The 26930-nt window shown below is 38.7% G+C and overlaps 1 protein-coding gene and 1 long non-coding RNA gene across 3 annotated transcripts in view; one reads left to right on the top strand and one right to left on the bottom strand.

The window, feature by feature from the left end:
• LOC144204351 (uncharacterized) overlaps positions 1-10078 on the top strand; it is a 35123-nt gene extending 25045 nt beyond the window's left edge. For both annotated transcript variants that reach the window (XR_013327875.1, XR_013327876.1), the window contains exon 3: positions 9068-10078. This is a non-coding gene — a long non-coding RNA (uncharacterized LOC144204351). The remainder of the gene's footprint in view (positions 1-9067) is intronic.
• The window catches only part of man1a2 (mannosidase, alpha, class 1A, member 2), a 36169-nt gene extending 12226 nt beyond the window's left edge, over positions 1-23943 (bottom strand). The window contains exons 1-8 of the mRNA XM_077728280.1: positions 23547-23943; positions 19253-19781; positions 17454-17715; positions 14313-14409; positions 10492-10610; positions 4077-4157; positions 2645-2739; positions 2456-2579 (exon numbers count right to left, since the gene is read on the bottom strand). Of these exons, the coding sequence (XP_077584406.1) occupies positions 2456-2579; positions 2645-2739; positions 4077-4157; positions 10492-10610; positions 14313-14409; positions 17454-17715; positions 19253-19566 (1092 nt within the window). The 5' untranslated portion in view covers positions 19567-19781; positions 23547-23943. The remainder of the gene's footprint in view (positions 1-2455; positions 2580-2644; positions 2740-4076; positions 4158-10491; positions 10611-14312; positions 14410-17453; positions 17716-19252; positions 19782-23546) is intronic.
• Positions 23944-26930: the final 2987 nt, after the last annotated feature.

Below are 26930 nucleotides of genomic sequence, written 5' to 3'. Positions count from 1 at the left end.
GTTACTAAAAATAGAGTAAAAGTAAGAAATAAAAGATACATTTACAAATTAACTGACCTCTTCCACCACCTCAAAACATTTAAAATGGTAGTTTCTGGATAAAATTTCTACATAGGAAAAAAAAATTAATAGAGAAAATTCTTTCAAAGTTAACTGTCCTGTTTCTGAAAAAAAGAACGGCACTATTTAATGAAGCCTTTTCACTTCTTTCCAGTCATAAATCCATCAAAAATAATAAAACACTCTTGATTGTGTAATTGCAAAGGTAAAACATTAAAGAATCATTAATTCCCAAAATTGGATTATTCCCCAGAGTCCCCTGTGTTTGCTTTAATCTTGATAATGATGACACTAAAGCGCTGGAAAATAAAAGTTTGTGCACCCTTTTTTAATGGTTAAATTAAAGCACTTTAAATACGAGTTTTCGAAGTACCTTGTAAACAATGTTTAAAATGTAACGAATCATCTGGGTCACTGGTAGCAGACGAAGACGTCATCGCTGATTGCTAATAGTATTGTCATGCTTTAACCATGATGTGCGCACACTCATTCCCTTTTCACCCATTCACCTACTCACGAGTGCGTCAGAAAGGCGTCCACTTTGGTGATTTTTTTTTAACTTTTACGTGCGTCCTGTGTGAGTAAATATGTGCCGCGTACTTTATTGCGAGAAGGCAATGACATATCCCTATGCCTGCGAGAAGGCCTTGGTGCCACCAAATTGAATTCTGATTGGTTAAAGCAACAGTCTTATTGACGCTTGTTTAATTCAGCGGAGCCTGCAGAACTGATTGTGACGGCCTTGAGGCAGATTTCTGAAACTCGCAACAAATAATGGCTGAAATGTGATTGGCTAAATGCTTCAATACGAAAACACACATCTGGAATCAGTACAAAAAGGAGGAAAAAGCAATGAAAGGAAGCTAACAGACAATTTGGAATTATTTAATAAGTATTCATGGACAAAATATAATTAACATCAGTCTGTGATTCAGATATTTCTTAGGCCAGCAGAGAACCACTGGTATGCGTATGTATTCTCAGATGTAACACATAGGCCTCTTTCTACCTAACTAACCACCAATTTCACAATACATTCACACTTCCACACAAATAAAAAATATATTTACATGCCTAATTCATTTGAATGGCTTAATACATATTTTTCGTTCTTTTTTGCCACTAAAATATTTCATAAAAAATTAGTATACTTTTAGAATTGTTTTTAAACGGTTTAAAAGTAGTATTGTATTATTGTACAGTGGTACCTTGAGATAGATACAAGCTCAATGCGTTACGGGACTGAGCTCGTATGTTGATTTAATCGTATCTCAAAACAACGTTTCCCATAGAAATGAACTAAAAACAAATTAAGTCATTCCAACCATGTTAAAAAAAAACAAAAAAAAAAACATTGGAATGGTAAATTTTGTTTGTTTGTTCTAATATGCCGTCTATTAACAGAGTAACAAATACCTAGTGGTTATGATGTTAATAGTACTAAAATTAGATAGATTTTGCAGAAGGGAGAGAGATTTTTGCACGGCAACACGCTCGTAACTTAAACAAATTTACCGTATTGATAGTACTAAAATTAGACAGATTTCACAGAGGGGAGAGAGCGAGAGAGATTTTTGCACAGCAACGCGCTCGTAAGATAACACACAAATTTACCGTATTTTCACGACTATAAGGCAGACTAAAAAGTCTTACATTTCCTCCAAAATAGACAAGGCACCTATCCAGAGCAGACCGCCGTGTTTAATCTCTAAAGAGTGAATGAGCACACTTCTTGCCGACACGCTTCTTATATAGAGAGAAGGCAGACGTGGGTGGGGTCAGACGCTAGAGGCACATCCCTACAAGCTACCCGTATATAGTGTGGGCATGTGTTTATTGCAAAACAATTTTGGTTTGGTTTCTAAGGCCCCCGAAGCAGCGGTGAAAAACCAAGTAACGAAAATGAACTCTGAGCTTGCCTTAATTTCCGGAGGCTTAACTAAAGCGCCAGGCTAGTTACACTACTATTTGCAAATGGATTGTGGCCGCCTGGACTAATGTGTCTGCTTGCACGGTTGTTGAAGGCACTAACAACAGATGCTTGAAAACCACTGGACATACATGTAATTGAATGCCTTTTTTGTCATTATAGAAGTATAATGACATTGAAGACATTCAATTATATTTAATTCAATACTTTTTAAGGCTTTTTAGGGGACCGTGGGAACAGTTGCTATGTTTTGTCATCCTTCCTTTAAAATAGACATGTTGCACTTTGACTCCTGGCCGGACCACGTTTATTAAAACAAAAAGTATTAAGTAAATCTTAAATGAGAGACCAATATTTGTCAGTCATGAAGGGGCAAATTTATACCCGGGTTGTTACTAGAAATTATGGGGAATATTGTTCCGTGCAGGCACAATGCAATAATAATCTTAAAGAGAAAGGCGTTACCTTCTGATAGTAGACAGGGTTTCCCGTCAGGTAGGTTAGGTGGACAAACTCCATGTGCAGTGTACCGAACTCTGCCAGGATGCTGCTGCCAGCCGATGCCCAACCCCAGTTGCGACCAACACCACTGTAAGGGGAAAAAGCGCTCATCTCAAGAGGCACCTTTGAAATAGCTAAATAATTACTACACACCTCTTCAGATTCACCATAGCCCATGGGATCCCTGTGGGTGTGTTGAAGGCAGGGAGCAACTTTTCAGCAAGCTGTACTGACTTTAACTTGAACATCTATAAAGGAGACAAAAAAATGGAATTATCATCATGAACTGAATTTCAACCATAATATTTAATTTTTTAGTGTTGAGCTTTAAAGTTTCAGATCATGTTTTACTGAATTTTCAAATACTTTACAATTTGGTAAATTACTTACTGTAGTTAGAGAAAAAGAAAAGAAATGGATGAAAAAGGATTTAGGAAAAAAAAGAAGGTTGGTGTGGTAAAATGTAATATGTTCCAATACACAGGCGTAATAATCCTTACAGTTGGTATATGCACAGGCCTGATTTCAATATAATTGTGACATAAATAAATTGTTCAAGTATTTGTTTACTGATTCATTTTCTGAAACTTATCCTCAAAATGGTCCCAGGGGGTGCTGGAACGGTACTCGGGCGATTCGTCTGGCCGAGTGACAGTTCACCGAGGAGGCGTTTGGCTGAACGGAGTTAGCCGAACGGATAGTTAGCCGACCGGATAGCCAGCCGAAGGACGTTGCGCCGACGCACTCGCCCCGCCCCCGGTCGTGCGTGTACATGTTTTTCAAACTCGGTCATTCATTTAGAATAACAAGGGCATTTATTCACAGCCAAACACACGCAGAACAAGAACATTTTAGACACATTCCCCGTGCAAAATGACCCACCAGAACCAAGTGGATCTGCTTTTAATACACAACTGTACGCACTCTAGACTGGTTTTGAATTGCCAGAACTCTTCCACCTAGTGGACAAATAATTTTATTGCAATTGGGTCCGGTACTGGGTTAAAATCAAGCAACCTGGGCTCCGTTATAGTCCCTAAAAATCACCAGTATTTTTATTTATGCTGCGGTATTTGCATTTATTCATTTAATGCTGTTTTAGGCTGGATTTAAAGCCATTTTTGTGTATTTTGGTGCGCATAGAAAACATTGAGATTAATCTTTGAATTAAGGTTCTCAGCAAATCATTTTGAATATATATATATATATATATATATATATATATATATATATATATATATATATATATATATATATATATATATATATATATATATATATATATATATATATATATATATATATATATATATATAGCAAATCTTGGTTCACAGAAATGTTAAAATTCAATATTTATTCAGTACATTCTTACATCATTGGAAATCATAAGAATGTTTCTGTCATGTTTGTCCTCCTCCAGAAACCATATTAAAACAAAAATATACTTCTCTTGTCCGTTTTCAAACATTTGTGAGAAAGCACAAAGGAGCCTCTAAGCCAAGTCTAAAGAGCCGCATGCAGATCCAGAACCTAGGTTTGACCCCGACTTAACCAAAATATACACATTATCTACACAAGTACTGACCTCTTGACCAGAGAGGTAGTATGCTGCCAGGAGGCCCCCGATGAAGCGGATGTTGACCTCAAAAACAGACACCTCAGAATTCTGGAAAAAGTTCACAAAAAACGAAGGTATTATTAATGTATGATAATATAAATATTATAAATATATATTAATATATTTATTATATAAATCAGTCATTGTTTTTGGTTTATCATATGGAGTTGTCAAAAACAGCATAGATAATACTTCACACAAGTAATATGCAAAACTAACTGCAAGATTGAGGAAGTCACTAACAACAACAATGGAAAAATTTAATTACAGAGTACTAAATATATTTTTGGACTATAAGTCACACTAAACAAAAAATGCAAAATAAAAGGGAGAGGGGGAAAAAGAGAAACACTGGAATATAAATAATATTTTGGGGGGAATTTGCATAGATTTAAAACAAAGAACAGACATGTCAAATATAAAATGTTCATATTGTAAGAAAAACAAAACAAAGTTGATATCTAGATCGCCACCTGGCCTGGCATCTACATGCTCATGGGGCCTACTCAAAGATATATTTTTGGGAAAGAGTGTTCAAACTTTTTTGCTCCAAGATCTACCTTTTTTTCTTTTACAGGCCGCTGACAAAGCTCAACAATTATGTTATGATATAATTCGTATTGACTCCTTCAACATGTATGGGAGTGGCCTGGAACAGGGGTGAAAATTCACTTTCGATTCATGCTAAGGCTTACGGCAGACATGCCAAATTCATAAGAGCCTAGCTAAGGAAACCGACAGAGGACTAACTATATGAGGCCCACATACATAAAAAACATATAGTTCTTCTGTAATCTATCAATAGTTCCTTGGCACATCAATGTAGCGCCAACGGTCACTCTAGTGCTCCTACATTGACCTATGGGAGCGATGCTTTGGCACATCAAAGTGTCGCCAACACTAGCTCTTGCGTTCTGACACTAACTCTTGTACCGCTGCACCAACCAATGGAAGCACGTCTGGGTTTGCGTCATCCTTGACTTGAACAAGTCATGAAAAACACATGGAGCCATTTCAAAGCAGCTGCAGGTCCCAAGAGCAACAGTGCAAACAATTGTTTGTAGGTGTAAAGTGCATGCCACTGTTTTGTCACTGGCACAATTAGGAAGAAAAGGCAAGCTATCACCTGCTGCCGAGAGAAAATTGGTCAGGAGGGTGAAGATTCACCCGAAAATCACCAAAAAGCAGACCTGCCAAGAATTAGAAGCTGCTGGAACACACGTGTCAGTGTCCACAGTCAAGTGTGTTTTGCATGCATCTCCATGGACTCAGAGGCTGCCGTGCAAGAAGGAAGCCCTCACTCCAAAAGCGGCACCTTAAGGCTCGACTGAAGTTTGCTGCTGATCACATGGACAAAGATAAGACCTACTGGAGGAAATTTCTGTGGTCAGAGGAAACTAAAATCGAGCTGTTTGGCCACAATGCCCAGCAATATGTTTGGAGGAGGTGAGGCATTTAACCCCAAGTACACCATGCCTACCGTCAAGCGATAGTATTATGTTGTGGGGCTGTTTTGCTGCCAATGGAACTGTTACTTTATTGAGAGTAAATGGGATAATGAACAAAAATGATTATCTTCAAATTCTGGTGGTAATGGAATGGCTAAATGAGGCTACAATTAAGGTTTTTGAATGGCCTTCCCAAAGTCCTGACTTAAACCCCATTGAGAACTTGTGGACAATGCTGAAGAAACAAGTCCATGTCAGAAAGCTATCAAATTTAACTGAACTGCACCAATTCTAATAATAAAATAAGTATTAAAGATATAATAAATTAAGAAAGGACATCCCTAGAGAGAAATAGCGTAAAATACGGCCATAAGATAAGACGTTCTTAACAAAGTAAGTGGCGAGAAAGAAAAAGAATGTGAAGTAAGAGTATTGACAGAGAAAGACAGAGCAGGTTAGAAAAAGAAGGGATGAGAAAATTGACAATTTTATGACATAGGTTATTTTCTCTAATTTACTTATTGTAGATTTTACTTGTTTTAATAGAGCTACAGAAAATGGGTCTTATCTTGTGTAAACAAAACGGATGAAAAATTCAATAGGAATTCAGCTAGCGCAATTTAGCTATTTTAGCAAAACGAGTGATTTGCGATTTTGACATAAGTATTAAGAATAATTTAGAACACTAACGATATCAAACATGAGGATAACAATGCAGAAATTGCATTCATCCAAATTATTCGGGATATCAAACATGAAAACAATGCAGACATGGCATTTATCCAAATTATTCGGTAAATTGTACCTGGCGGCAAGTTTAGATTAAATACTTAATTTAGGATGAGCATGATTTCCCTAGGACTGAAGAGACATGGATTGTTTTCAGTGCAAGGAAGACATTCCCTGTTTTTGTCCTGAGCGGGTGAAATATGCTTTAGCAGGAGTCATATTAATGACTATTAGACTATCACGGATTGCATTAGCATCAAACAATTGATGTCAAACAAATGATGTTAACCTATTTATTTAAAGAATGATTATTGGTGATAGAACAGCAATAGGTGGTGAGCTGCCAAGAAGCCCAGACTTGGGATGGCGGTCTTCACCAGTGATGAAAATTGCAGACCACTGATGTGTGAGCATGGATGGTTGTTTTGTCTTTTTGTTTTTGATTGGCTGGCCACCAAGATATAATTAATTGATCAGATATAAAGGTGGGAAAGGATTTAGAAACTTGGAATCGATTTCAAAAATGGGGAATCTGGGAGCACTGAGACAGAAAAAAAAAAAAAAAAAAAACTAAGACAGTGCATGATATGAAATTTTAAAGTACCATTGATTTATAGTAATAATGGCATCCAAATTGTGCTAACAGAATAATTGACTGAATTGGCAAAAGGTTCCTTATTTTGCTATGAAATCACTGCACGTACATATGTTCAAATCAAATTTGGTAGACCATACAAATCTCCATTATTCACTACACGATTGGAACTGGCCAACACAAGTGTTGCTGACCAAACAGCTGACCTGAAAATAGCTGGAAAGGAGGATGTGGATCCACCTTTGCACTGTAAGAAGGTCCTCTAGGTTGGAACATTTGAGGAGACTGGTAAGATAAACTTTTTGATGTGATCAGACGTAATGGCAAGCACTCCAATATTGATTGGACAGATTATTGCTCGGGGAGCAATGCAAAAGATTATTGCTCAAGGATCAATGTCATAAACCATAGGGACATTTTTGTATACGTTTTGTTGTCTCCATAAAAAAGGGGTGAAAGCGTTTCAATTGAGACTAAACCTACTTACAGAGAGTAAATGATCAGAAAGAAAAGAAACTATAATGGATAGAAATGTAACTAGATTTTAATTTCATGCTGGACTATTCAAAAATGTTGATTAAGAAAGTTTTATAGGAGACGATAGACAAACTCCAAAGACAATGGAATGTTACATTTGATAAAAAAGACAATAAGATTTGGGATATTTTGAATTTCAAACAACTGAGTTTAATATGCAACGCAAAAAACATTATTGAATGAATTGGGACTTGATTATTTTGCCTTTTATAAGCAATGAGTTTTAATTGTTGTAAAGGACACAGTTATGCTAAAAATATTAACCTTGACAAACAAGGGGTGGTTACATTGTAGTGGGTTCCACTCTATTCAGAATTATAAATGTGTGCATTTGTTTCTGGATATTAATTGATGTGAATGTAAATGTTGCAGATAACGGGAAAGCTGTTTTCCTAAGGAGAAAGCAGCCTGGTTTGCTTTTTGTATTTTTCCTATTATTATTTTGATTAGTTAATTTGTGTAATTACAGGAAAGGAAAAAACAAATATAGTTCTTGAACTTAACAAGGAAGCAGTGATCAAAATAGAATACCGCTGGGAAGGCACATTCGTGGAAGACTGCGAGTTTGGTGACATTAATGAAAGAAGCAGAATAGGCTTGTTAGATTAGCGGAGGGTCTAAAATTGGATGTGAAAAAAACAGGTCTTTTACGAGAGGTAAACGAGTCAGAGAGAATGTTATGAAAGTTGTGGAAATGAACGCTAATGCAAGAATGATAGCTATGGCATTTGTGTTAATGTTGTCACGTTTGGCTGTTAAAGAAGAAAATGTTGGTCTGGTATCGTCATTACCCGTTTTGCCATTCTTGCCGCCTCCTTACGCCAGATACTTCCACTTATAGAATCTGGTGGTACCAATTGGCTTCAAACGGTGCCGAGAGCGATAACAGGACAAATGTTAACAGCTATTCTTCTTAAGCAATCATGTCCGCTTTTAAAGTTTAACACTGATGCAAAATTGAGGTTTTCTCTTCTCTCTTTGACGATCTGACGTGGGAAAATTATTTGACCTCGTCTATTGCATTTTTTTTGCTTTCACTTGGAAATGTACTGCCCCATGGTGTTCTTCTGGCATAGTATGTGGGAGACCACTTGCTGGCAGTTCAATCTGAATGTAACATGTTGCCTTGGAGCTACCTGGTCTTTCCTTTCTCATTTGCCTTGTATTGGACTGAAGTGTTCCATGTACAAATTCAGATTGCCTGACGCCTGATTTCACGCCACTGCAAAGGAATGTCTCCCTCTCACAAAGATGCTATCTCTCATCACCCAAAACCAACAAATGTCAAATCCATGCTGGCTTTTCAATGGCCTTTGTAACTACTCCAGACATGTTCCTGATATTGCTGAACTCACCCATAAACTCCGGCAGATGGTCAATGCACAGGGTATGCGAAACCTTTCGAATACTCGTTATTGGACCGCGGAAGCAGATAATTCCTTTGTTTGCTTGAAACAGCATCTTTCAATTGCTGCAAATTTTGCAATTCTCAATTACAGCTGCATGTTCTATCTTGATATGACTGAAAAGGTCATCAGTGTTTCTGCTGCCCTTTATCAGAAGGGGGAAGTCGACAAGTTTGTTTGTATGCATCCACTCCATTGTAAAAATATGAGCAAAGTACCCAATTTATGCTTCTTTCGCAACAGCTCATAAAACTGATGGGAAGATGAATGGAGCCAAATACAGGACCATTCTGGGAGAAGACCTGTTGGAGACTGCAAAAGACCTGATACTGGGATGGAGATTCATGTTCCAACAGGACAATGATCCAAAACATTAAGCCAAATCTACAATGTAATTGTTCACAAATAAACTTATCCAGGTGATAAAATGGCCAAGTCAAACTCCAGGCCTGAAACCAGTCGAGAAGCTATGGGCAGAGCTGAAGACTGCTGCTCACAGATTTCCATCAAACCTCACTAAGCTCGAGCTGTTTTTCAGCAAAATGGCAATGGAAAAAAATCCAGTTGGAGCAAAAAGAGGCGTTACAAAGTATATTTAACACAAGCGGGCAAATAATATTGTACGTCCCACTTTTCAGGTACTTATTTGTTAAAAAAGTTAACGATATTCAATATATTTTGTTCTACTTCACGATTGTATCCCACTTGTTTTTTTATTTTTGACGTAAAATTTGAATTTAATATCTTTATGTTTGCAGTCTGAAATAAGGCAAAAGATTGAAAAGTTCAAGGGGGCCGGATACTTTCGTAAGGCACTGCAAATAATGAAAAGCCTGACGAAGCTGGCGGCTTTATTGTCGATCTTACAACATTTCACAGCATTTCCCATTGCTCCTCTCTGCACTTGGTGTCCATCTATCATCTCACTTCATGCTTTATTTTTTGTCACTTCTACTTTTTTTGTGATTTTATCACAAGAATCCTGCTTCTTCTGAAGAAGTTACTAAGACTAAACAGCATTGGAGAATGATGGCAATTGTTCGGAACATGGAAGTACTTGACATAGCAAAAGAGGAGAAAACTTACGGAGCCATCCCACTCAAAGTTCGAGTAAATTATTACTATTAAGATGCATGAGGCTAATATCATAATGTCTTCCATCACTCTCTCTCTCTTCCCCATCCACCAATGCCCCATTGTATAAAATAATGGCTCATTTTATCATTAAACATCATAACCACCAGTTATTTGTTACTGTTAGTAGAAAGTGAATTAAAACAAATAAAAATATGTTTTTCCATTGTAATATTCTGTTTTTGGTGCTTTTTCAGAGGGTGGAAACAATTTATTTTGTATTTAGTTAATTTCTATGGGAAACGTTGATTTGCGATACGAGTAAATCGACATATGAGCTCAGTCCCGGAAAGCATTAAGCGCGTATCTCAAAGTACCAATTTATTGGGTAAACTATTTTACACAAGCTGCATTAGGGTATAGATTGCAACGCACCTCCGGGCAAACGATTAAAAAAAATGCAACTTACAGTCCAGAAAATACAGTACGTTGATGCACTAATCCACCTTATAGTTGGGCGTGCATTATGTATGATGATGAACTTTTCTCTTGATGGTGCACCTTATAATCCAAAAAATGTGGTAGGCACTCACCACACTGAAATCTAGATTCTGCTCAATCCATTCCTGCCCGTCCTTAAACTCCTCATGAAGGCCCATGATGTAAAGTGTGTCTAAGGCATCCACGATGGATGCTCCGAGCTGAGAATTCCCTGCAAAAAAACATGATGAAAACCCAGAATCAGAAAATCATACATTTAGATTTTTAGAATTAATCAGTTCCCCATCCAATTTGGAAAAAGAGTTTGACTTCTATGTGCATCCAACAGGCGTGAAAACATGGTACTTAAGAAGTTTCAAAAAAACCTCAGGGATTTGAAATAGTCACACACAATGTTCCCTCTTAGCTGTGTGCGTGCACAATTGCGCACTCTTCTGGTCTTTGCGCACAACAAAAGTATGCAGCAACAAAATAAAATCCAACCTGTATTGTAAAAAGAATAAACAAATTACATTTTTTTTCTGTGCCATTTTTCAACGCAACTCAGAGAATGGCAGCTTGTTACTGACAAACGACAACAAACAGCAATTACGGATAAAGCTATGACTAACACTGAATCCAGCCAATGATATGATGCGGTTCACGTCACTCACACGTGTTTACTTCTTGGGCATGAGTAAATGTTAACGACATTTATTGGCTGCGTTAGGTACGCGGTCTGCACAGGTGCCTTTGATTCGCAGGTTAGCATATAGCTCACGGTTCGGTGGAGCTGCTGCCAAGCTTTTATCAAACGAGCCAAAGTAATAAAGAAATGCGGTTCTTTTAAGATGGAATGACTGTCGGAGTATGTGCAAATTGAATAAGAATGTGTGTGTGTGTGTGTCTAGTATGTGTTATCGTTTGTCTTTAAGCTAGAAAAAGGGACTAAAGATGGAAATAAGCCCTCGGCTACAATCTTACAAATTTACATGTTCATTAACATGAATGTAAATATTTTCATTAATATGTGATGAAACTTATTAAATAAATTAAATCAAAATCAAAAGAATGTTCTCTGGAAAACATGCAGCAAGCTACAGTTGAAAGCGAGTTTTCTGATGGAAAAATATTGCATATAAATGGAAGATTGACTATCTGCATTCAGCAGAAAAGGCATTGGAATGAAAAAGTGAAAAATAAGGAAAGTTTAAGACAGATTTGTGCATATTCTAGTGACGTTTATGAAGATGTATTAACGCCTGGCCCGGGCACGAGCCAGGCGAATTAACTTGATTTGCAGGATTGAGCCAGAAGCAAACCAGAAATTTCATATTTTATTTTTGAGGACGCGGGAGTCCTGAGTCGGGAGAAGTGATTTATTATAACAGATTAAAGCCTGTCTTTTGTAAAAAAAATCTAAGTTTAACAAGACTGTATAAAGATTTACATCTTTTATATAATAATATGTTTGCGGTCGTCACTTTAACCAGTACAACTGTTGAAATGCCTACTCAGCGTCAAGGTGCCAGTCTTTTTGCTCTCGTATGAGAACAATGCGCCGTCCTTAACTTCTTGGTCTTCCATATTGGGGATACCAGGACAAAATAGATGAGGACTTGCGGAGAAGATTATTAAGAGGGTGCGGTGCGTTCACGTGACATGCGCAGAGCATGCTGGCTCTGCGGCTCCAATTACAATTACATTACAGCGCCTTTTCTGTTTTATCCAAATTATTTATTTTATAACAAGTATTCCTCAGTTTAGTACCACCACATTGTTTTAGTATACATTCTAATAAAGATGTTATCTTTTAAAAAGTCAGCGAGAAAGACTACACATCGTTTTAGTATACTTTTTTTCAGCAAGAGTGAAACCCGTCCTGACCAAATTAATGATTGACATTTTAAGCCCGACTCAACCCGAATTACGGGTCGGGTTCGGGCTCAGGCTAACGATTTCACCACTAATTCAGTGTTTAACTTACATATTGGACTGCACAGGTACGCCAATTCACAAGACAAAAGATTGGCAGTCTAGGTTAGCCAAGCGCTTCTGCCCTCGTTGTCCATTCGTACTAGTAAACGAGCACTTTTTCTAAGAGGTTTAATCAAAAAACGGCTAATTTAAACTACCACGTCCGATATGAAGCTGCATCAGACGCAAAATAATATTTTATTACCACTGTACTATTATATAGCACTGTTTGAAGTACATAAGTGTCTAGTTATGTAAAAGTTCTGAGCATAAAACCAAAAAATCTCAGGCAGAATTAGACCTGGGCGATGTCATAAAAATTGTTATCACGACAAAAAAGAAATCGCTAATTATCACAATAACTATCACATCTTTTATCTTTCAAATTTGAACTTCAAACTTCTGTGAATAAGTACAGTGTTCCCTCGCTTATCGCGGTTAATGGAACCGGGAACCTCCGCAAAAGCTGCATTTCCGCGAAGTAGGCGTGCCCCTTCAAAAATGCTTAAAGAAACGTATAACACGTGCACAAAAGCACCACCAAGCAAAATATCATAGTAGTCCGGATGGAGGATCTTCTGCAGTTGTTTTGCACGTAAGAAACATCGTTATTGGGAGTTGTGAACATTGTTTTTTTTGGGCGGTGAAGATGCGCCTGTAAACAGCCATGACGTCATCAATGCGATTCCTGAACTCACCATGTTTTTGACTATTTCTTTGGCCTTTTTTTTGATGCAATTACTAATTCTTATTGAATATTTTGTTTCCACCTCTTGTAAAATGATGTAATTTATAATTTTAACTTAATATCCTTAAATCTTTTATTTTTTTTAATCCTGAAAAACATCCGCGAAGCTCTGAGTCCGCGATAGCTGAAGCGCAAAGTAGCGAGGGAACACTGTATATAAATTACTTTCCTCATTCAATTTTGAAAGTAACTATGCTACCTCACGTCATAGGAAAAGAGAATGTAAATATGATTTTAAAATGTATTTTTTTTGTTCTGTTGTGCAATAAAGATAAGACAACTCTTTCCTTACACTATGAAAAGAATAAAACCTACAGAAATTGACAGGTGTCAGTACTTTTATAAATTTGCCTTCAAACTGAAAGTTACTGTGCAAATATGAAATAAATAAAATAATAAATTGAGGACATCATCACCATTGGCAAGCAGACTACTTTCAGCCTAGTAAAAAGAAAGTGTAAGTTTAGTTCATATATGCTCATTTACAATAAAAAAAAAAAGATTGAACTTAACCATTTTTAACCCAAGATAAGTTTTAGATTTTTGCAACGTTTTCAAAATATTTACATAAAATGGAGAAGGACCTTGATATCAAGTAAGACAAATATTACAGGCTGTCCTTAACTGGTCAGAGAGTTAAGGACATTTTCAGTAAGGCCGCTCTTAGTAACAGGTATTTACGAGGCATCCAAAAAAAAAAAAAAAAAGAGAAAGAAAGGAAATGCCAGGGAGAATTAGCTTGGATATTTTAGTGGATCGGCTCTGTTGTCCTGCATCTCATAATAGCTAATTTTGGCCGGGTCATTGTTCCTTTGCATTCATGCTCCGTTTTATCCTCTATTGCTAACTAGTGACCAATATTACTTTAATCTCCTAACATTACGCAAAGAGCAGTTTTGTGTTTACGTCGACAAATGTTGAGGCCCGTGAAGCCAAACAACTTTCGTTTCACATTACAAAAAATAGGCAAAAATAGTTAGATTGTAATAGTACAATCTATGATTTAATGATCATCATAGAGGGTAATCTCGTAAAAGTTAAATGTTATTGTCATAATATTACGTTTTTTCTTTCAGAACATTACAATGTATGACTTGTTGTAACTTACCGAGGCACACCTGATCATTTCTGCATCGCGGGACAGTGGTTGATAAACATTGTTGTAGAGGAATTGGGTGTATGATGAATAACCTTTGTCAGAAATCTTACCAAAGATATTTGTAGAATGTCCTTTCTTAGCAAGGGGCTTGAGCTCATTGTGACCCCAGCCATATTGTCGGTAACTGTCCCATGCATGTTTCATCATCTGAAACATCACAACAACAAAGCATATCAAGGGTGGTTATTAATTAAGCATTGTGTCATTATTTATTTCATTCATTTATTTCACCACTTATCCTTCCAAAGATCAACTGTGGGCAGCAGATAGGGGGCACCCTGAATTGTTTGCCAGCCAATCGCAGGGCACAATGAGGTGGACAACCATTCACTTACGAAAATGTGTGTGTTCAACCAGCTTGCCGTGTTTGTCAATTTATCATGATAAATTTCACCAATACAAAACAGTTCTGTGGCAATCATCTTGACGACTATCAGTGTTTAGGTAGTGTTTTTGTCCTTAATGTATCATTAAATTTCTAGATGATAAAATTGTGCAATACATTTTTCGTAAAATTAGGTCTGAAAAATTCTGTGTACACAAGCCACAACTGTAATTGCATTCTCATCATAATATTAAATACTTTCAGTATGTTGTAGCATGTACGAGCTTTGTACAGACATTTGGGGAGAGGAAAGCATGGAGGGGAAAGGTATGAGTCGCTTCTTTATTGTTTATGTTTAGAACGGTACTCAGACGATTAGCTGAAAGACGTTTGGGCGATTAAATATCTAAAGTCTAAAATACATTTACCCAGACATGAGACCACATTCCTGGGTAAAATACCCCTCCACAACCGACTGGGTCTGGTTGCTATACTAACATTCCTTGTAAATAAAGTACCCATGTTGATGACACTTTCTGGGTAAACGGAATTCCAGGACTTTCCTGAACCAATCTTTTTTACACAAATTAGTCAATAATACATCTACCCACACATGGAACACAATTTCCGGGTAAAATACCCCTCCAGAACCGAAGACGCCCAGTTATAAAACACCCACCCACTCTTCTCTAATAAATTTCCCCATATTTGACACAACATCAACCCAGAACTGTTTCTTTTAAGACACAAACTTCCCTTAGACACCCACCCATATTTTAGGCACTTTTCCCATGTAAAATGACCCACCAGAACCGAGCAAGCCTGCTTTTTATACACACCCGCACGCACTCAGCACTGTTTTGAATCGGCAGAACTCTTGTATCTGGTAGAAATATATTCATTGCAAGTGGGTCAGGTACCAACTCAAAAGTACAATTTTACCGGGAAATATACCAGCCTGGGCCCGGTTCTGCGGTCTAAAAATCCCCTGTATTTGTATTTAATCATTATATGCTCTTTTTGGCTGGATTTGAACCCATTTTTGTTCATTTTGGTCCTTTTCGTGAATAGACGTATGTGGACATAGTTCCCTTCATCGCTGAATCTTACCGGGGAAATCACTCACCTGGGGGTCGGTCGGTTCTAGTGTCCAAAGAGCTCCAATATTTGATATTTAATCATTAAATGTTCTTTTCGGCTGGATTTAAACCCATTTGCGTGCATTTTTGGCCTTTTCGTGAATGGACATATTTCCCTTCATCGCTGCATTTTTTTCCCCAAAACGACTGTTCAGTGAACTGTCCGGTCGGCCAAACGTCCGTTTGGCGAACTGTCCGGCGCCCAAAAGTTCGTTCGGCGAGCTGTCCGGCACCCAAACATGCGTTCGGCGAGCTGTCCGCCGCCCAAACGTCTTTCCGCGAATCGTCCAGTCACGGTTTAGAACAGATATGACATGCATAACTCGGGCTATTCTTAAAAAAACTCTGGATCAGGATGATACAAGTAGAGATTGGATTGAGTTGTGTTCAAAGCTTTTCTTAGATGTCTATAGACATTTTCTGCACAATATATTTACTTGGAAAATTTATATACAACGGGAAGTCAAACGCTGGCCTTGCAGATGACTGGTTAGCGTGTCGGTCTCACAGTTCTGGGGTCCTGGGTTTGAGTCCATGTCGGTCCTCCTGTCTGGAGTTTGCTTGTTCTCCCGAGGCCTGCATAGGTTTTCTCTGGGTACTCTGGTTTTCCTCCTATAATCTTTCATTATTTTATAATTTCTTTGACATTTAATTTTCATCAATTTTATTTATTGCCACTGCTTCCTACCTGTTTGGATTTTAGATCCCCTTGTTGACAGACGTTTTTAGAAAAATCAATCTAAAGACATTTGATTTTTAATGTTATAAAACGCGCAAGACAAACGTCGTCAAATTGGGCGATCGCATGACTCGTGAACACTTTTTCAGGATCCCCTGTTTTCTTTTCTGATTTGTGCTGTTGGAATGGTGGCTGCTTCCTCCTCAACCGACTTCTTGTTGAATTCCTTGTGTATTGCCGAGCGTTGTATTAACTTCTACTACGAGTTCGTTAAGAGTTCGTTTTGTTGCCCCTTGACCAACTCGTCAACATTCTCTACAAGCCACATCGCCTAACCGCGCGACACAATTTCGATGAAGTTGAGGCGCGACCGAGTGCGTCGAAGGCACTCGGCAACCACTGCTTCCTTCAAGAAAAATTTCAAGCCCAAAACGACAAACAACGATAAAAAAAAAAACAAGAGTATCTTGAAACATGAAGAGTTGTTGTCGCCTGCGAGTCCGTCGAAGGCACTCGGCCACAGCTTCTTCCAAGCATAAGTTTAAGCTATAACTCCAGTCAAAGAAACATGGAGGGTCGTTGTGAGACAGCCATTGAGAGCCCAGTAGAGTGTAGCGAGGTTCTAAAGTGAAAATCAATGCATCCGTGACAATATTTTCAAAAAAAGAAATAACGGATAAGGAAATGCATTTTCTTTTTGGGGATTTCATAACTTTGATCTTTTTTGTATCTTGGGGCACTCCTGTGCATATAAAAATCTTTCGGAACTTGAACATTTCGTACCTACCGGCATTTGTAAGTAGAGGTATGACTGTATATCCATCCATCCCTCCCTTCCCTTTTGCAACTTGTCCATGGTGAAATGTACACAGTGCAGAGGAAGTTAGCCCAACCATCCCCAAAAATTTTTGATCAGCAATGAGGAGCTTTTTATCTTTTTAAACCAGACGGTACTTGGCGGGATAGTAAAGTAGACGGCTCTTTTTTGTTTATAAAATTACATCTTGAGTGCTTTTGCCAATGGAAAGATTAAGATCACGCTTCCTACCTCTCGAATCTTGTTACGTTTGTCTTTGACATCGGGCTCAATAGGTTCGCCGTCACCAACAGCCACTACCTTGGGCATGGGCACGGGTGGCAAGGGCTTTGGCTCAGCATCCTTTTTCTTGAGTTCCTGCACAACTTTGGTCTTCTCTGTCTGAATCTCAGCCTGCAGCTCTTCACGTGACTTTCGCAGCTTTTCCTTGGCCTCCTGCAGGGCTCGTTCGTGGTCTGCACGAATCTTGTCACGCAGGCTCGCTTCATCTTCCCTGCGAAAACCAAGTTATCGTAGAGGTCTAAGAACACATAGATCTGGATCAATACATAAACAGATTTAAGACAATTAAAATGAAATTGATGAAAATATCGATCAACATTGTCATTTTATGACCTTGTGTAAAAAAAGAAAGAAAAAAGTATTTCAGAAAAATATCTGAAATGTTTCAGCAACATAATTGTCTGAAACATCAAAATGGCTTTTTTATGTTTCAGATCAATGGAAAAATGTTTCTTATCTACAGCAGTATTTTATATGTGAATTCTGTAATTTGTTCAATGATACTAAAAAAAAAAACCTACCAAAACCCTTTAAAATGATCAAAGTAGTACCAATTTTGTATGGAAGTGACAAAGAGGAAAAAAAATGAAATAATACGATAAGAAAATTATTTATTAATGTATTAACGTGAATGACAAACATGCTCTATTTGTGCCATAGTGCAGTAAGGAGAAAGCTAACTTGTGCACATGGACACATTTAAACAACTTCAAAGTATGAATTCAAAACAACTTAGCATTAAATCAAACTCCAAAGGACTAAAAGTCTCTCTGTGTGGGTTTCAAAAACATGCATGGTAGGTTGGTTGGACACTCTATGCTCCTGGGTAGTGCGAGCATGAATAGTTGTTTGTCTCCTTGTGCCCTGCAATTGGCTGGCCAACAATTCAGGGTGTATATATATTTCAGCAACGTGCTTGTTTCTTTATTTATAGATCTATTCATACATTTATTTATATATTTATTAACTTATTACCTATCTATTTATGTCTAAAATGCATTTCCTGTATCTGCATTTTCACACTCTTGCTATTGTGACAATGACATTTCCCAACTAAGGCATGAATAAAGTTATCCAACCCATTCTAATTTTTATTTTTTATGTATTTATTTTAAGTGTTTTTAAGTAGCTATGAATTTGCATGTTTTATTAATTTCAACATTTTCATTTTATTTTCTCTAAACAGAAAAATGCAACTTATATTTATTTTGCCTATCTTGGCTCTGTAGTTCTGCTTGCACAAAATTGAATGTAAAACCTTTATAAATCCCCTCAAAATTGGTGGGCGGGAACTGGACGGGGTTATTTTTTACCCCGTCACACACCAGTACTTTCGTGGGTGTCGTGCCCTCTTGCTTATGGAGAAGCACTACAGAACGTCATCTACATTTTCATCTGCGTTTTGTTCAATAACTTAATCAGAGAGAGCTGAGATGATGGGAAGAACATCAATAACGAGCCTGATCTGATCAATGCTAACCCCGCCCAGTTCCTGTCCGCGCACAAATTTTAATGGGGGGCCTTTCAAATAACACGGCACACTGCAAAAACAATTACGGTGTGTTTGCTGATTGCATCTATGGCCTCAACTGCAAAAACAGGAGAGCCTCCATACAATGTTCCCAGAATTTGCTTTCTCATGTTGGGAAGTCAAAGGAGAAAAATGTATGTTCTTCCCACTGAGACACAATGTGCAAACTTGAGAAAAGGCAACAATACAAGATTTCAAAATGAAGATTGAATTTTACCTGTGTCTATGTTCATCGTGTCCTCCTTGACCATGAATGATCACTTGTCCAAAAGCGTGCTTACCCTCTTTGGGTGAGTCAATGTGGGGGATGAGCACGTCTTCCAAGCCCAGGTCAAAGCGCTTGTGCTTGGAATTGTCAGGCAGGAAGAAGAAGGCGCCGAAGCACAGGGTGATGAAGGCACTAAGAATGAGCAGCAGTATAAACTTCTCAGACAGCCTCAAGGTGGCACGATGGTGCGGGAAGGAGGCAGCGCCCGGAGATAGTGTGGGTATACGGCGTCCAGAGAGGGGTAAAAGTGCCGGGGTGGTCATGTCGAGGGTTGTCGACGCACGTTGCAGAGCAGGACAGGAGGGAATAAGGTGGCAGGGAGGATAGCACGAACTCAAGACCACAGCGAGTGCCGTTTGTTGCAGCTGATTGACTTTATTATCTCATGCCCGTGTTGCCAAACCCTAACACCAAAAGATTATGAGGTCCCACAGTGAAGAAGTGACCGGTGAACAGGTAAAGTGCCGCCATCACCATTCTGGAAGGATAACAAAAATATTAACCAATAACTTAGAATGCAAAACTCTTAAAAACGGATTCATTCCCTACATTTATCATGGTTTGATGCATAATCTAGCTAGATTCGTTTGATAAAATCCAAAGAAATACATCAAGGACAATGGATCGACAAAAATTCTATACGTAAAAATAAAGCAAAACCGATATTAAACATGACCAAAAAAACTGTTTTTTTTATGCCTGCAGCAATTTCATCAAATAAAAGCCAGCGGATTTAATATGTATTTAAAAGCAAAGCAAGGACCTGAAAAAGGTGGGCCTTGAACAACACCAGAACTCTTCATTTAAGCTAAACTTATGTTTACATATGTTTTGTTACAAGCGGGGCGGTCCGGTGGATTTTGTGGTTAGCGCGCCCATCTATGTGAAGTTTGCATGTTCTCCCCGGGCCTGTGTGAGTTTTTTCCAGGTACACCGGTTTTCCTCCCACATACCAAAGACATGCATGGTGATTGTACACTCTAAATTGCCTCTTGGTATGGGTGAGAGTGTGCATGTTTGTCCACAGCTGGGATTGGTTACAGCACCCCCCACGACCCTAATAAATAAAGATAGATAAAGCGGTTCAGAAAATGAGATGGAACCTCTCATACATTTCCTGTTACACTTATCCTAGCGGGTTGTGGATATTTGATGTGATAAATATTGATATACGTCATTTATAATATGTGATCTAGGATTATGCTCTAATGTTTTGAACATATGGAAAGTGAAAAAAAAGGAAGTGACATTTTTGCCAGGATGAAAAATTAATTATCTAAACTGGCAAAGTTTGGACCAAGCAATCATCCAATCTTGAGGTTCTAACAGGCACCAGTCGAATAATTTTTGTGACATGAACCACCTTTACAGTAATATTCTGACAAACCACCAAAGTCGCTGCATAGCAATACTTAAATGTCTCCGACATGAAGCCTTCGCCCTCACTCTGACGGGAAGTTTGGCCACCAGCTAAGTCAACCCTGCCAAAACAAATGTCCAAAAGACACCAACAATATGCTATGTGGACCAAAGTAAAAATAAAAGCCCAACAATTCATTAGGAATATTCAAGCAATCCCAAATTAGCCTTTTATTTTTGGGGGGCCCCATGATACTACTTCCACCATATTGCACAGGTGATCTTGTAGTTTTTTTGGATCATTTTTTTCAGCATTCTTAACTTTTACTTTCTATCCCTCTGGGTCCCATCAGTCCATAACATAATCCAAAACTTTTTGGCTTGAATTCTGTACTTTTACAAACTCCAATCTAGATTGAGCTTGCCGTCCCAAGACCTTTGGAGAGGACTGTACACTGAGCAAATCAAACTTTTTTTCTCACTTTCTGGAGTCAATCAGACTGACCCCTAAAATTCACCTAATACGACTTTGCTCCACACAGTTCCAATCCGAATGGGACAGAAAAACCATTTTAATTGAACACAGGCTGGTTGCTGAACTCCTTTAGCTCAGCTCTGCCCAAAGCCACTTGAACAAAAACTTGACGAAAAAAAAACCTCGAAGATCACTTTGGCTGCAGCCAAGAATGATGAAGATTTTGGACACATAGCAAGGCAATTCTTGGGAACCTCACCTAAAATAATGAAAAACATTTGACAAAAGAATATGATTTATTTTTACAATATCTAAGGAACTGAATTAACTATTTGTTTTCCTAAAGCTGTAATCTTTGTGTGGTTTTGTGTGTATAACAGAATTAAATAAACTCAACCAAAGGATTTGTGCATGTTTAGCCCACATGTGCAATATTTTTCTAATATGATCACAAAAATAAATAATATTTTGAAATTACCTCTCTGGCATATCAAAGTATTGCAAATAATAATAATAAAAAAAACTTTGACATCCTTTTAGAGCAGCCCTTATATTGGATCCAATTTTTTTTAAATTAACCTATTATATTTCTGTCATTTTACTAAATGTGTAACTTATCACTACTAGCTAGTAATGTTAATCAAAAAGACATGAGCTCTTATGTTTCACGCTATAGAGTTGAGGTAGCTGCACTGTAAAAGAGACACATGCAGTGGGCATTGTGAAACGTGGGCTGGTTGCAGGTGGATCGGACATAAATGGACTGCCATCAGACAAGGTGGAATTTCAGGGTAAACCTCTCCTGTTTCCAGCCAGACAGTTACCAGAACTATTTATTTTTGTTATATGACACAATAATGATCAAGAAATTTTTGTATTATTTGCTGTCAAACGTTTATATTAGACAAGAAATCAAACGTAGTGGAGCTCCACAATTCTGGCTGAACCTAGGGTGCACTACCTAGAACAGTGGTTCTTAATCTTGTTGGGGCCACTGAACCCCACCAGTTTCATAGGCACATTCACCAAACCATACTTTAATGTAAAATAAAAGTGATTTTTTTTTCCAAATTCAAGATATATATAAATTCCTCATAGCACTGATTGGCCAAGCAATGTCACGTGATCATCTGCAGCCAGTGATGGTCATGTTATTGTGTACAGACATGATGTGTCAATGTATCTTGACCTCCGTGGCAGAGGCTCCAACGAACACCTAGGGTTTGACCAAACCCAGGTTAAGATCCACTGTCCTAAATGATTGTAGGTGACATGTTATGTTCAAACAGTTACACTGAAGTATAAAAATCAGGTGAATGTGAGCCATCACACACACTCAGACAGATGATGGGATCTGTATCCAAAAGATGTATGTGTGTTGGTCTGAGTTTGTGACAAGCCCAGAAGAAAATTTAAAAGAACTTGTGAAGATGGTGGATAAAGTAATACGTAAATGTAATTAGTATCCACATGGAAACAAAACTTGCACTGACATGCATACGTATCTCCTAATGAAAAATTACAGATTGCATTTTACAAAAAGACACCACAACAAAGATCTTAATTTCTGGATGCATCTCATAGCTTGATAACTAAAGTGAAGCTGTTTGGCCCATTTGCAATAAAAAGGACACTGGTAGACCTGAGAACACCAAACCAAATATGACGCATCATGTTATTGAGCCATATTTCTGCAGCAGGAGCTCTTCATAAAATAGATAGCATCATAAAAGAAAGGACATTAAATGGAGATAAGGCAACATCTCAAGACATCAGCCAGAAAGCTACCACTTGGGTGCAAATGGATCTTCCGGTTGGTCTGTCACCCTAAACAGACTGCCAAAATGGTTTCAAAGTGTCTTGAGGAAAGGAAAATCAATGTATTGGAGTAGCCACCACAAAGCCTTCATCTCAATTGAAAATGTGTATCTTAGTTTTGCATCTCCTAAGGAATTCCGATACCTTTTTCTCTTGGATTGTCACCAGATACGACATTTCAACCACTAGACAATTACCTTGAGAAAAGCAGATGCTTGCATCAGGTGGAAAAGTGAAACGATTTTGGCATAACGCTTTCCATGGCTGTAAGAATGATAAACAAGTACATATCGTGACCCTGCATGCAAAGCACGAATGGCTTTCAGCTTCCAGGGGTTCCGAGAATGCATGGGTGGCTACTTTATAAACAGCATCGTAGACGGATAATTAAATCCTTACGTAGTATCACAGTGTTTGGTGAAATAATATGTTTCGGGTCAGAGGGGAAGCAGAGTAGTGTTGTGTTCTGTAATATGACATTTCCTCACGACTCATTCCTTATTCAGACTGAGGTTATTAGCGGACTGCTAGCCCCCTTGCTACTCGTTAATAGCTGGCTAAGGCTTGTTTATTCAAAAATGTCTAACTTACCCGTTGATATTCATCGACAGACGAGAAAAGTAGTAATCTTAAATGCGCATTTGGCGTGCTAACACGATGGCTCAATGAGTTGAGGGCGGTGACAGACAGATGGGCTGGTTCCGTTAGCTGCGATTACCAGGCTGCTAGCTTGTCTGTCTAGTGAGCAGCCGGCGGAGGCGGTCTTTAGTCGCTGCCGTGCTGCATCACCATTGCTTTAATTTTCTCTGGGAACGTTTGACGTGCTGTCCGAGTCCCAGGCCGTTCCCGTAACGCAAGTGATGTACCGAGGGCGCTCATGGTACATAGAAAAGATTGTGCGTTTGTTGAAGGCTGGAAAAGGGGGTGGGAGTTCCGGTTACGATGCGCCGAGATGCGAACGAGGGCGGAAATCGCTGAGTGGGCTCTCCAATGGGCCTGAGTAGTGGACCGATCACATGAAGCCTTGCTGCTAGGACTGATAGAGGACGCTGGGACCAGTTGAAAGCATTCAGCCTGATCGGAAAAGGGATGGTGTGATAAAGCATTAAAGACAATTTAACTAAATACATTAAACTAAAACATTAATGACAATTTCAACTAAATACATTAAAACCAAAACATTAAAGGCCACCGTCGCCCGTCGGATTGAGTGGTTAGCGCATCAGCCTCACAGCTCTGGGGTCCGGGGGTTCAAATCCAGGTTGGTCCACCTGTGTGGAGTTTGCATTTTCTCCCCAGGCTGTGTGGGTTTTCTCTGGGTACTCTGGTTTCCTCCCACATTCCAAAAACATGAATGGCTGATTGGACTTGCCCATAGGTATGAGTGTGGGGTGAATGGCCTGCCATCGATTCATGGTGTCCCCTGCCTCTGGCCCGAAGTCAGCTGGGATAGGCTCCAGCACCCCCTGCGATTCCAGTGAGGATAAAGCCGTTCAGAAAACGTCATGTCACTAAAGACCGTTTTAAATAAATACATTAAAACCAAGTACAGTCATACCTCTACTTACGAAAATTTCAGGTTACAAAAGCTTTTTATATGCAAACGAGAGCCTCGACAAACGAAAAAGATTCGAGTTAAGAAATCCACAAAAAAAGTAAATGCATTTCCTTATGCATTATTTTATTCTGAAAATATTGTTGCGGATACATTGATTCTCACTTTAGAACCTCGTTACACTCTACTGGGCTCTCATTGGCTGTCTCACAACAACCACTATCCATGTTTCAGGATTCATTCTTATGTACTTTTGACTTCCGTTCGTCGTCACGGAGTTCTGACGGTGTTTTTTGATGAGTTTTTCCAAGTAAGAATAAAGCAGCTGCTTCTGTTTTTATCATCATGCCTCCCAAGAAAATTAACAGTGCGAATGAAAAGAAGTGGTCAGAGAGGAGGACAATGACAAGTAGGTCGAGGGGCATGAAAACAAACTCTAGAGTTAATGAAACACTGGACAAGAAGGCGGATGAGCATTCCAGCAGTAAAAGTAAAAAATGCTGGAGAAATTTCACAAACTTTCTGTCTATGTAGAAAAAACACATCCAGGTGTTCACAAGTCGTGTGATCGCACACTTTGACGACATGTGTCTGTTGCATTATAAAAAAATGTTTAAAGTCATCATAGGAAGTCGTTTTTGGATAGTTTTTTCGCCACAAACGTCCATCAACCAGCACTGCAAAAGGCCAACTTAAATCCAAACAGAAGAACCAGAGTGACTAATTAAATGGGTGAAAAATTAAATTCCCCAAAAAATCATAAAACGTTAATGTTTGTTGTTGATTATATGATCTAGCGCTAGCCAGTTGCAGTTTGTCGAAAATTTTCTTCTCTTGCTCCAACTCCAGGAGGATAATCTTGGCCACTTTTTTAGGATCAACCTTGTACTCGGAAAAAGTTGCACTTGTACAGTTTGTCGATCACAAACTGATAGTGATTGCACAAGTAATACTCCTCGTTTATAGTTGTGGTCAAAAGTTTTCATACACTTGTGAAGAACATACCTATGTCATGGCTCTCTTGAGTTTCCAGTTATTTCTACAACTCTGATTTTTCTGTGATAGTGTGATTGGAACAGATACTTTTTTGTCACCAAAAAACATTCATGAAGTTTGAACAGAAAAAGGTGATCAAATCTGCTGGGTCAAAAATAAACATACAGCAGCGCTAATATTTGGGAACATGTCCCTTGGCCATTTTCACTTGAATTAGGCGCTTTTGGTAGCATCCACAAACTTATGGCAAGCTTTTGGTTGAATCCTTGACCACTCCTCTCGACAGAATTTGTGCAGTTCAGTTAAATTTGATGGCTTTCTGACATGGACTTGTTTCTTCAGCATTGTCCACAAGTTCTCAATGGGGTTTAAGTCAGGACTTTGGGAATGCCTTTTGAAAACCTTAATCCTAGCCCGATTTAGCCATTCTATTACCACTTTTGATGTGTGTTTGGCGCCATTGTCCTTTTGGAACACCCAACTGCGCCCAAGACCCAATCTTCGGGCTGATGACTTTAGATTATCTTGAAGAATTTGAAGGTAATCCTCCTTCATTATCCCATTTACTCTCTGTAAAGCACCAGTCCCATTGGCAGAAAACAGCCCCACAGCATAATACTACCACCACCGTGCTTGAAGGTAGAGATGGTGTACTTGGGGTTAAAGGCCTCACTTTTTCTCCTCCAAACATGTTGCTGGGCATTGTAGCCAAACAGCTCGATTTTTGTTTGGTCTAACCACAGAACTTTCCTCCAGAAGGTCTTATCTTTGTCCGCGTGAAAAGGAGCAATCTTCAGCCAAGCCTTAAGGTTCCGCTTTTGGAGCAAGAACTTCCTTCTTGCACGGCAGCCTCTCAGTCCATGGAGATGCAAAACACGCTTAATTTCGGACACTGACACCTGTGTACCAGCAGCTTCTAATTCTTGTCAGATCTGCTTTTTGGTTATTCTCGGTTGAATATTCACCCTCGTGACAAATGTTTTTCAGCAGCATGTGATAGCTTGCGATTTCTTCCTGATCGTGGCAGTGACAAAACAGTGCCATGCACTTTATACTTACAAACAATTGTTTGCACTGTTGCCCTTGGGACCTGCAGCTGCTTTGAGATGGCTCCAAGTGACTTTCTTGACTTGTTGAAGTCAAGGATTTGCTTTTTTAGATCCATGCTCGGCTCCTTTGACTTTCCCATTTTAGCGTTTGTGGGCGTTTGCCCACAAGGAGCCCATTTTAAATGGCCTCAGAGAAGTCACCAGCTGTAGTCACCCAATCCCTCACAAGAAGTTAAGAGGCCATGCTATGAAGCTCATATCACTGACTCAACTTTCTAAGTCACCAAAATTGCTAATTCATGTTGCTGTATGTATACTTTTGACCCAGCAGATATGATTACTTTTTCAGTTACGCCTACAAACGCTACAATGGGA

This window comes from Stigmatopora nigra, chromosome 11 (genome assembly GCF_051989575.1).
Source record: "Stigmatopora nigra isolate UIUO_SnigA chromosome 11, RoL_Snig_1.1, whole genome shotgun sequence".
NCBI lineage: Eukaryota > Metazoa > Chordata > Actinopteri > Syngnathiformes > Syngnathidae > Stigmatopora > Stigmatopora nigra.
Note: the sequence above shows the minus strand (reverse complement) of the source record. Positions and strands in the feature narration are given on the sequence as shown.